This window comes from Pinus tabuliformis, chromosome 9 (genome assembly GCF_031772625.1).
Source record: "Pinus tabuliformis cultivar Carrire ecotype Pingquan chromosome 9, CPIR1, whole genome shotgun sequence".
Lineage (NCBI taxonomy): Eukaryota > Viridiplantae > Streptophyta > Pinopsida > Pinales > Pinaceae > Pinus > Pinus tabuliformis.
The window spans coordinates 1,380,133,919-1,380,146,421 of NC_142307.1; the positions used below are offsets into that span (position 1 = coordinate 1,380,133,919).

Consider the following 12,503-nt stretch of genomic DNA (forward strand, 5'->3'; position numbering starts at 1 on the left):
AGTCTTTGAAGAAATTCACCTTCACCTGTGTCATCGCCATGAATTCCCAATGGTAATGCGTAGCCAATCTCTCTTTAATTGTGTGAATTCCTTCTCATATGTTCTTATTTTATGATCTTGTAGCAATGTGTATATCCATAATAATTTGTAGCAACATGTAGATCCAAAAAAAAATAGTGTTTTATTTACCTCTATAACAACCACACATTCCTTCCATAGAAAAGAATGAGAGATGCATGATTACACAAGCCTAAGGATGCTCTACACTGGATATAATCCTATCTGATTCATAAGAGGATTAACCATTAAATTATCTATGTTTATATATCTCCGTTCACATATTTCAAGTAATCCATGAGGTGTAGATCAATTAGTTTTTGTAGAGTTTAGTCCCCACCAAGTTTGAGGCTAAAACCTCATAGGGAGAGGTTGGGGATGTGAGTAATCTTTGAGGGAATTAAACTATCCTAAGGGACATCCAAAATTGACCAAGCTTCACCACCATTTTGGTGGTGTCCTACTAAATCAAACTCCTCCAAGAGGATGAAAGAAAAGGGAAACTTGAAAAATACAAGCAAGATTTGCATATTAGGGTTTGCATTTAGAGGGAAGCCCTTCAGTATGACATGTGGAGATATTTAAGAAATCATAAAGGCTGCATTTAAGAGTTCTACCATTCAATCTTCAATATGATCATAGCGTTACACTTCACATTAATTATTAAAGTTTTTTTATTATATTTTTGGTTAATTTTGTTAAACATTCAATAGAATTTTTAAAGATAATTTATTTATGCATTAGAAAATGTATTTAAAATCATGAGAAATTACCAACTCACTTAAAATTGTATAATAAAATTTTGGTTAAAAGGATAATAATTATTAAAAATTAAATATGAAAAAAAATAGCTTTTATTTTAATGAGATGGTGAAGCGAAAAAAGTGCCATCTAGAAAAGAAATTGTTTCATGTTCATAACAAGTATCCCGTGAATGGAGCATCATTGGATGATTTGGAGTGAATTCTTAGAGAGAAACCCTAGCAGAGAACTGTGAGAGGAGTCCATGGTGGTTATGGGGCACTGTTGCTTGACATCTAATGGTTTGGGCTAAGCCCTCAGAGCTCACCAGGCTTGCTCCGATTCTACCTGCCTAGCTAGAGGTTTTACTTGGTGCCCTCCATTCTTGAGCCCCCCGTATCTCTCGCCATGCGTTACTACATTATCCATTTACTGTCGGTTACCTTGGATATGGACAATGTGGGTTTCTCGGCGAACCCTCATCCCCACGAGGTCAACGGGCTACACCATCATGCCGTGTTGGGTCAGGGACCTTTCGCTGCTACTCGACGACCTCTGTCAACCTCAACCTCCGCACTGGGTCGACCTGGGACATTTGTGCCCCTTCGCTCCTCCTCCGTGCATATCGACGATGTCCCCGGGTTAGATTGCCCCCCTCTTTCCTCAGCGACTCTCAACCTGTTAGGCTCTTGTCTGTAATATTCACCCTCCTTTGATACGCCGCTCCCCAGCTCCTCCACGTCTCTGCCCTGTCGGGCTTGCGTCCATCTCTAGCATCCCTCTTACAAGGACCCTCCACATTCTGGCAGCATATTGAACCCTGGTGGCCCTAACCCTAGTACCCCCATTCACTTGGGATGTTTCAGTTCCCCGATTCCCACTCCTAAATCCACTCCATCCACCCCTCAAACTGTGAACCAAGGTATTCATGGCTTGCTCAAGGATTATCCAACGGCCTACCGAACAGACAAACTCAAGAAAGGTAGGTGCCTTCGGGCTGGGGATAGAGATATTAACCTCGCACTGGGTGAAGATCTCATGACGAGAGAAGTGGATGACACAACCAAGAAGGTCCTGGTCGGCTGTGTCCGTGGGCGGAACTATACCGTCGAGAGACTCTGGCTTTGGACTAAGGAAATTTGGGGCACCTTACTGAAAGATCTGCCCATCATTCGTGTATTGGCGCGGGGTTGGTCTTCCCTCTGCTTTCATCGGGAGGAATACATGGACTGGATATTATCCCTATTCTGGCACATTGAACTAGCACTTGTGCTGCTGAAGAGATGGAATCCTCTGTTCAATCCTGAGATGGAACAATTAGGAGCAGGGCCGATCTGGTTTCGTTTTCTAGTTCTACCAATGCAATATTGGATTCCTGTTATTTTCAAGGGCATTGGAAATGCTCTGGGTACCTACCTAGATCACGATCAATCTTTTGAATCGTCAGGGATCATGACTATGGCTCGCATACTAGTACACCTGGACACTAGGGTAGGGCTGGAGGAAAAGATCACCCTGCATTGGCGACATTTCTCGTGTCGGAAAAATCTGGACTATGAAGGAGTGCCATTCTGGTGCAGGCGCTGCCATAAGGTCGAACATCTATACAGAGACTGCCCTCTTCTCTTGATTGTTAATCCAGTTGCTACTAAGGGCACGAAGCACCATTAGACAGAGCAAACGATGGTGGATGAGCAACCCACAGATCCGAATCATCCAAAGGATGTTGTTTGGAACACTGTACAGACATCCAGTGCCTCCCAGATGTCGCCTTCCTCCCCTCCTATGACTAGATCCCGGCCTACTGCGAAAGCTACTCCTACATCGGGTATTGTTTCTCCTCCCTGCTCCTATGCTCTACATTTTGATCATAATTGTCACTATGGAAACATCTGCATCCTCCTCATGTTTGTTTACTTCTCCCATTACTTGTTCGATTGAGCCTCCATCACCTATCTTCTCTACCACTCCGACGATTATTCTTGGACAGGGAGGCCCGCATTTTCCATCCCTCCCCACAGCCTTCGGCTCTCACCCCTAAAACCTTCACCCCCAACAACAGACTATCCCTAATGTGCTAGGCTTGGGTATCACACCCTCTAATTTAGAGCATAAGCCCACGCAAGGGCGACCATCCCAGATAGCCAAAGCCATTAAAATAGTTGGGGACGATGTTGCCCAGGGTTGACAGAACACCATTGATTGGGTTCTTAGAGCAGCGGACACCCTCGCTAATGTTCCCCGATGAAATGACTCTCCTTCAACTACAGGGGTTTGGCTAGCCCCTCAAAAAAATTGGCTCTCAAGAGACTCTTGAGTAGTGAACTCTATGACATTATTTTCCTTCAGGAGACCTTGAGGTCTTCCGAGCTGATTGTCAAGACCCTTCTTAGTATCATTGCTGGGTGGCACTTTCAAGCCTTGGATGTTGCAGGGTGGTTTGGGGGCCTTGCTCTTGGGATCAACCCTCGTTCCATAAGGGTGATTTCATCATGGGGCGGTCAGGGCTTCCTTGGTATGGATATATTTTCAGATGAACTGGGCAAACAGATTCGTATCATGAACATATATGCCACCTATCAACATAAACTGGCCTTTTGGCAGCAGATTCTTGATAGCCCTTTGATCAATCAATCAACCATATTAGGGGGTGATCTCAATTTTTCCATAGGACATGAAGAATCCTAGGGTCATCACTCGCAGCTTGATCCACTCTCGGATTAGATGAGCTCTCTCTTGGAACATCATGGTCTTATTGATGTACCTATGAATAAGAAGATGCCTACTTGGCATAACAGATAGACTGGAGAAGCAGCCCTGGGGTGAAGACTTGATCGATATCTCATCCATGAAGACCTCCTTGTCACCCTCACAAACTACAAACAATGGGTGGGCACCGGTGGCATTTCAGATCACTCACCTATATATCTGGAATTGGTTGCCTCTTTTAACAAACCAAGAGCTCCTTACAAGTTCAATTCAACCTAGTTAAAGGACCCCAAATACCTTAATATGGTCTTGGATTATTGGAAATCTCATCCCCCTTCAATTGAACAGAGGAAGGTCGTAGGTTTTTGCAATAACCTGAACAACCTCAAGTGGTTATGCATTGATTGGGACAAAAGGAAAAAAGCTAGGGAGGAGCACACCCTAGCTGACATTGAAAAATAGTTGGCCACCTTAACGGATGAACAAGGTAGAGGCTTCATTTCCATTAAAGTAAAACTACATCTCGTGGAGTTGGAAGCCCAGAGATCAAAGATCCTACAGGATCGGGAAGAAACTTGGAGACTCAGAAGCAGGGATATCTGGTTACAAGTTGGGGATGGTAACACTAAATTCTTCCACAAATTTTCTAATGGAAGGAAAGCCAGCAACACTATTTGGCAACTACCCTTGGATCATGGACTGATTGCTAATACACACCCACAACTCAAACAGATGGGCATTGCACACTTCAAACAACTGTTCAAAGTTCCTCCAGGTGCAACACTTGCTAATATCATCCACATCACAGGTCACTTCCCCATATTTGTAGAACTTGACATGCTGGAGGAACTCAATAAACCTGTCACCATGGGGGAATTGGAGAGCACTCTGAAGTGGTTCAAAAAGGATAAAAGCCCGAGGCCGGATGAATGGTCGGTGGAGTTCTACCTTACCTTCTTCGACATCATTGGTCCTAACCTTCTTGATGTGGTCGAAGAAAGCCGTATCTTGGGCAGATTGTATGAACCTATAAACTCCACCTTTATTGCCCTCATTCCCAAGTTGGATTCCCCGCTAGCCTTCAATGGTTTCATGCCTATATCCTTGTGCAACTGCCTATATAAAATTATTACAAAGATTATAGCTAATCATATTAAACCGATCCTGTCGGATCACATCTCCCCGGAACAGTTTGCATTTCTGCAAAATCGACAAATCCACAAGGCCGTTGGCATGGCACAAGAGGCTCTTCACTCTATCAAACTGAAGAAACTCAAAGAAGTGATGCTAAAAATTGACCTCTCAAAGGATTTTGACAGGGTCAACTGGCTATACCTTCGGATGTTACTCACTCATCTGGGGTTTCCACCAGACTTTATCAGATGGATTATGTGTTGTATTACTTCGATATCCTTTGTAATTTTAATCAATGGATCAACCCCCCGCTCCTTTTGAGCGGAGCGGGGACTCAATCAAGGATGTCCCTTATCCCCATTGCTATTTCTATTGGTCATGGAAGGCCTCAACAAAAAGATTGCATCGCAGAAGCGTGAGGGGTGTCTCAAGGACCTCAAGTTAACGGATCAATGCATACTAACACATCTACTCTTTCTCGACGACATCCTCATTTTTCTTGATGGGGGCATTCAGGACATCATCACTCTCACAGAAGTACTGAGGTTATTCAGCTTTGCCATAGGGATGGAATTTAATCAGGTCAAATCTACTATATCCTCAGCAGAATGTACACAACAGGAAACCAACCTTGCTCTTCAAAATTTCCCTTTTCAAAATTTGTCCATGGAGGATGGTTTGAAGAACTTGGGATTTAGGATAAAATCAGATGGATACAAAACAACAGACTAGACATGGTTGATTGCAAAGGTGGAAAGAAGATTAAACATATGAAGCCATAGACTACTATCCAGGGCCGGCAGACTGGTGCTTATCAAATCAGTACTTGAAGCCACACTGGTTTACTGGATGTCCCTGGCCTAGATCCCTCAAGGAATTATACAAAGGATACAAAGAATATGCTGCCAATTCTTATGGAAGGGACATAAGGAGGGGAAACCCTATGCTTGGGTCAAATGGAGCATCATTTCTATCCCCAAAAAATGGGGAGGTTGGGGCTTAAAAAACCTATCTGCCTTTGCACAAGCACTTGCAGCCAAACTTGGATGGTTGCTCCTGAAACACAGGAGCCTATGGTCGGAGGTGATCACATATAAATACATCTAGCCGAACTCAGTGTTGGATTGGCTAAGACTTCCAACCTGGAACAGAAAGGGTATATCAGTGATTTGGAGGGCTATAATAAATAGTATCCCCATCATTAGAAGGGGACTCACATGGAGGGTTGGTAATGGAGGGTCGAATCGTATTGGGATTGACCCATGGATTGGATGCGGGAACTCCCACCTCCTTCCACCGGACTTGATTGCCATCCTCAAACAATTGGATATTGTCAACATAGCACAAATCGAGGACCCTCACAATACAACAATATACCATCAAGCTTGGTTATCAGGGACGACACTAGATATACTAGCTCAGTGGCACATGGAGTGGAGGACGTACTTGATGGCCTTAATTGAATCCCATGTGAGATTAAGGGATGAGCCAGATGAGTTGCTATGGGGACTGGCACAGCATGGGACCTATACCTCAAAGTACGGATATACAATAATACATGCAAGATACAAACCAGAATTAATGAAAAGATGGTGGTGGAATATCTAGAAGTTACATGGTCCTCCATGCTCCTGATTACTCATGTGGAATATCATTTCGAACAAAACCCCGCCTAGAACAAATCTCAAGAAACAGGCCTTTCTGGGACCTACATGGTGTGTACTTTGTAGAGTTGAGGAGGAAACAAAACATCACCTATTCCTCACTTTCCCCACTACTCAAGAAGTCTGGACACAGGTCTTACATCTTCTTAACACACAAATTACATGGACTGAGGATGACATGAATACGACCTGGAACAGATGGTGGGATTCTGCAACACATCCAAAAGCTAGGAACTTGCCCCTCATGGTGTCCTAGCACATTTGGATTTGTAGAAACAGTATTATTTTCAGGGGAAACAAATTGTTTGGACTTAAATTATTCCAAATATCTGTAAGAGCTACGAAATCCTGGAAGAAGCATAGGTTACCCTGACAATAAATATTATACCGGAAGCCATCGATAAAGAGAAACCTTGGGCCTATTTTGATGGAGCAGCACAAGAAAAGGGTTGTGGTGGAGGCATCATACTACACATATCAGAAACACATTATTTCCACATCTGCCTGGGGCTAGGAGATGGCACTAACAATTTTGCAGAGCTCATTACCCTCCACCATCTCTTACTTTTTTCTATTTACAAAAATTGCAGACAACTACAAATATTTGGGGACTCAAAGATTGTCATAAACTGGTTCAATTGCATTACATCATGCCATGCATATACACTCAGAACCATATTGGATGATGTATTATTTCTAAAATCACAATTTGATCTTATTTCATGTACTCATATCTATAGGGAGCGCAATGCATCTACTGACAAGCTATCGAAAGAGGCAATGCATCATTCTAGAAGAGAATGGCTGATTAGAGAGCATACTCCTACACAGATCTATCAGTACTACCATAGACCTTATATGGACCAAGATATACAAATGGCAGACATGCCCTAATTCCAGCAACTTTTTGTGTTAATATTTATGAATCAGTTTTAGATATGTAAATAATATTGTATATGAACACTATCAATATACCCGACACAAGGTTTTTGTAGGTTTTATATTAGTTTACAGCAGTTCATAGCTGACCATGGTCACTTTACAGCATATGCCTATGGCATTTACAACATGTAATTTTCTATGATAATAGAAATTACGATTTTTCTCTGGGAAAAAAATTATATATATATATATATATTAATTATTTATAAATATAAATATATTAAATAACATAATATTTATTAAAAAAAACATAATATGTGAAAATAAAAAAATAATTTTGCAAAAGCCGTCAAAACGTGGTGAGCAATTGCCTTGAATAATTAAAATTAAAGTTTATTAAAAGTACACCATAAATCCATATCCATTCCTGGAAACATCCTATGATTGTAAGTTAACTGGCTACGAAACCCAGACAAACAATGACATGGGTAATGGAATAAGGGAAAACATAACATATAAAATGGTGAACTCGGCACGAACAGAAGCAAACCCATATGAATCTCTTGTAGACTAGGCAGCTTTACCCCCACATGCGTTTAGGGTTAGGGTTTTCAGATTGGCGTGTGCATTCCTAGAAGGTACAGTATCCTTCTAGAATAGTAACGACGAAAACACAAATTGCAACGAAAAGAGCGATAACTTACCCTGCCTCCTCGCTTTTCATTTTGCTCTTATAATATATTTCCTAATTAGCACTTCCCAGAGCGTCAATTTCAACTCCTATGGGGGCTCCAAGTGGCCTCTAAAGAAGGGTTGGCATATGCCGTCCCACATCTTGATCACACACTGCAACATACAAAATGGTTGAGGTGGTGAATAAGGGATTGGCAACATTAGCTAAGTTTATTGCTATCTTTATTATTAAATTTAATTGGATGTTTTTTAAAATAATTTAATGGCTTTCCAAATAAATGAAATAAATGATGTAAGAGTATTGATGGTTGAGATATGATTTTTATTGATTTTTTTTTCTTTTAGTTTTTAATATGCAATTAAATTAATTATGTTTATAGATGTGTTTATTTTAAAATAGGTTTTTTAGAATTTTAATTTAATTATCAATAATTAATAAATAAATAAGAAGAATTTACTTTTTATAAAATATTTTATATCGATAAATAAATAGATGGGAAGACTTTAACCTTTATAAAATATTTTTAACTGTATTATTCCTAAATTAGTTATAGCTTTTTTTCCTTTTAATTAAATTGATTAATTAAAAATTTATCATATAAACACTTGTAATATGAAATGAGTTATGATTTTTTTGGCATGTGATATTGATAAGATTTGATATTAGCCCATGCTATTGTAACAAAATCTATATATTAATTTTTCTATAAACAATAATGATAATAGTAATGATAATAATATTATAATTTCCCTATTTTTTTTTTATTTTTTTCAATTTTATCAACATGAGATGTATTATAAAGTAACGCTGTGATATTTATCATAAATTAATACTTATTTGTATTTCTCAACCATTTAATTTATATAGTTGCAATAGTTATTTTCCTTCTTAACTTATTTTTCTAAATTCTATTTTAATTTTTTATAATTTTATTTTCTTTTAATACATTCTGTATCTCATTTTTCCTTTATCAAATTTTCCCAATTTTAACTATATTTTTATTTATTAATTAACCTATTTCTTTTTCTTCTCTTTTTTAATATTTATTTAAATATTAATAATTTTCAATTTTTTTTTTTTGGTTGATAAGTGGGTGAATCCTGAAAATCATGCTTACCCGGCCTGAGCCGCACCAACGAAAACCATGCTGGATTTTTGGTATGGGAGAGACTAGAACCGGTGACCTTTGCTTACGGAGCACCTTAACAACGGGCTCCTTCACCCACTATTCTAACAATTTGTAGAAGGATTCTCAAGAGTAGTGTATCCTATCACTTCCTTACAGAAAAAAGGAAGAGCCTTTAGATGGACCCTAGAATGCCAAAAAAGTTTGGAGCAGCTTAAGCATCTGCTCACCACCGCACCCATTCTAAACATAGCTGATCTTAGCAAATATTATGTGGTGTGCATTGACGCAAGCAAAGAAGGTGTAGGAGGCGTGTTGATGCAAGAAGGGAAGGTAATTTCTTACGAGTCTAGGAAACTGAAAGAACATGAGCAAAAATATTCTGCTTATGATCTAGAATTGGCAGTTATCATTCACACCTTGAAAATGTGGCGACATTATCTTTTGAGAAGGAATTTTTTACTATTGACAGACCATCACAGTCTAACCAATTATTTTAGCCAGCCCACCTTAAATGCCTGGCAAGCACGGTGGGTGGATTTTCTAGGTGGTTTTTATTTCGAGATCAAGCATTTGAAAGGGAAAGAGAACTGGGTGGCAAATGCTTTAAGTCGGAAATTACAATGTTTATATGAGATTTCGTCCAGCGAATGGAAAAGCCCCTTTGCAGAGATGGTTAAAAGGACGACAGAGCAAGATACGGTGTATCAACAAGTACAACACCCCAACAGCAAGGAAAAACAGTAGGGTTATGCTTTAGGTACTGCTGGAATGTTGTATTATAAGAAGAGGTTGTATGTGCCTTATCAAAACAACATTACAAACTTGATTTTGGATGAATTTCATAAAAGTCACTATGCTGGACACCCAGAATATCAGAAAATGATCTCAGCACTCCGGAAGGAATATTACTGGCTAGGTATGAAAAAGGATGTGGTTGAGTACCTGGCACGTTGTCTAGAGTGCCAAAAAATTAAGGTAGAGCACCAACATCCTGCGGGGTTATTACAACCAATACCCATTCCGGAATGGAAGTGGGAAACCATCTCCATGGACTTCATAATGGGTTTTCCCAAAAAAAAGAAAAATAATGATTCCATCATGGTGGTGGTGGACAAATTAAGTATATCGGCACATTTTATACCTGTGCAATCTACCTATAGAGCTGTGAAAATTGCCCATATCTTCATGCAGAATATATTTAGGTTGCATGGGTTACCTAAAACAATAATTTCAGATTGTGATGTAAAATTTACCTTGGCTTTTTGGAAAACATTGTTTGGAGAATTAGGAACTCAGTTGAATTTCAGTACAGCTTATCACCCTCAGACTGATGGACAAACAGAACGGGTGAACCAGGTGGTGGAAGACATGTTAAGGGCATATGTAATGCAGCAACCGACCAAGTGGGAAGATTATCTGCACTTGGTCGAGTTCGCATATAATAATGGCTATCATACATCATTACAGATGAGCCCATTTGAAGTATTGTATGGGCGGAAGTGTCACACGACCTCAAGTTGGGGTGGATCGGAAGACAGATTAATGTTGGGACCTGACATGCTTAACGAAATGGAGGAAATGGTTAAGAAAGTGTGAGTCAATTTAAAGGCAGCTCAAGATAGGCAAAAGAATTTTGCTAACCGGAAAAGGACGTTTAAGGAATATCAATTCAATGACCATGTATATGTGAGGATTCAAGCAAAAAAGAGCACATTACAATGGAACGGGTGCGCTAAATTGGCACCCCGATTTTGTGTGCCCTTCCAGGTCTTAGCAAAAATTGGGTCGGTAGCTTACCAGCTCACTCTACCAAGTCACATACGGGTCCATAACGTCTTCCATGTTTTCGTGTTAAAAAAATATGTTTATGATCCTAAACATGTAATCAGATGGCAAGATATACAGGTGAGAGTTATCTCTGATAAATCAGTCGAAATGTTTCCTTTTAAAAGAGAATTGACTTAGGATGTTACATGTTGCAAGTCGAACTGGAAGGAGAAATCTTGGTCGAACCGCTGAACATCCTCTACCAGAGAGAAGTAATTATACGGAAGCGAGTTATTACCCAAGTTAAAGTGCAGTGGCAACACTTTGGGCCTGATGAGGCTTCCTAGGAAGACGAAGAGCTCATGAAAAAGCTTATCCAAGGTTGTTCATGGCTGAAAGACATTGGGACGATGTCTAATTTTAGGATGGGGAGATGTAATATCCCAGGATAAATGTAAATATTGGACTTTACTGTGGTAAATAACAAACTGAGTTGATATTATTATCTGTTTGGATTTAATAATATTTTCTTTAAAAAAAAAATTGTTTCTTTAAGAGCTGGAAACTTATGAAGGAGGAAGTTGGAGGCAAGACAGTTGTTGTGATTCCAACCCTAACTGTTTTTTCTTAACTGGAAGGGTTTCCAGAGGAAAATAGGGGACAGGGGGCAAAAAGTCTGTGCTGTAGGGACAGGCAGAAGAAAAAAAGGGCTAAGTCTGGTGATGACCAGATAGCCAAGCACTAGGTGCAAGCGTCTTGCTGAGGACAATGGTCCTACAAGAGAGCTAGGGGGGAGATTCTGGTCCCGAAATAAGAATCTCAAGGTCGGGTGGCAGATTGGAAGTGGGAGAAACAGAGAAAGCCCAGCTTCTGGAGAACTTCGTAAGTTACAACAACACAGGTAAGTGGAGGAACACTTGCAAGCAAATTATGTAAATGAATGTGGTAAATTAGGTGGAATGATTGTGCTGTAATAAATTAATAGTCTGTTGTAAGTAAACCAAAGAATTTGCTAGTTTTACTATGTCCTGTGTTTAACCGGAGAAAAAAAACAAAAAAACGAATGGAACATATTCTTTATTTCTGTCTATCTATTTTAAAAAGTAAATAGGAACGGAAAACACTGGAAATCCTCTATATAGTCGAAGAATTATTATTTTATTACACTGATACGCAATAGTCGTTCACCGTAGCCGGACCGCTCTCAAATATAGATAGACTATATAGCGAAAGATTTAAGGAAAACGAAATGTTAAAGCTCTTCTGATATATATAAATATAAAACTGGATAATGCAAAATCTGGTACATGAATTATCAGATGCCTGAGAATCATGGAATGCTGGAAAACCCGATGTCATAAAACAAGATGGGAGCAGGATCATCTATTATTGAAAAAAAAAAAAACATAACTCAGTCATTTAGTAAGAATTAGGCATTCGAAAAGAAAAAAACTCCTTAATGACAGGGACCGGTGAGGACTCAGTTTTCGTAAATACTTTCTTCATTTTACTCTTGCATGAAAATGCTTAAACAAGGGTGTTGCTAGGATCTCGAGACAAAAGTCTCGGGTTTTATCCAGACAGGCATAAAGAGTTAACTTGAAGGGTTATGTAATAACTCTTAAAAAAACAAGACTTTATTCAACTTGTTGCAAAAGAAATGAAAACTCCAAACCCTTATCCAGAGCCAAACCCTCAAGCAGCTAAACGACGAAGTAAATTATTC

At 39.5% G+C, this 12,503-nt stretch overlaps 1 protein-coding gene across 1 annotated transcript; it reads left to right on the top strand.

Moving 5' to 3' along the window:
- Nucleotides 1-1,836: 1,836 nt before the first annotated feature.
- On the top strand, nucleotides 1,837-2,469 carry LOC149153626 (uncharacterized). Its single transcript, XM_089443880.1, has one exon. The coding sequence runs from the start codon at nucleotides 1,837-1,839 to the stop codon at nucleotides 2,467-2,469; it is 633 nt and encodes a 210-aa protein (XP_089300006.1).
- Nucleotides 2,470-12,503: the final 10,034 nt, after the last annotated feature.

Coding starts and splice junctions, on each gene's coding strand:
- LOC149153626 (XM_089443880.1), top strand. CDS start 1,837: ATGACGAGAGAAGTGGATGACACAACCAAGAAGGTCCTGGTCGGCTGT.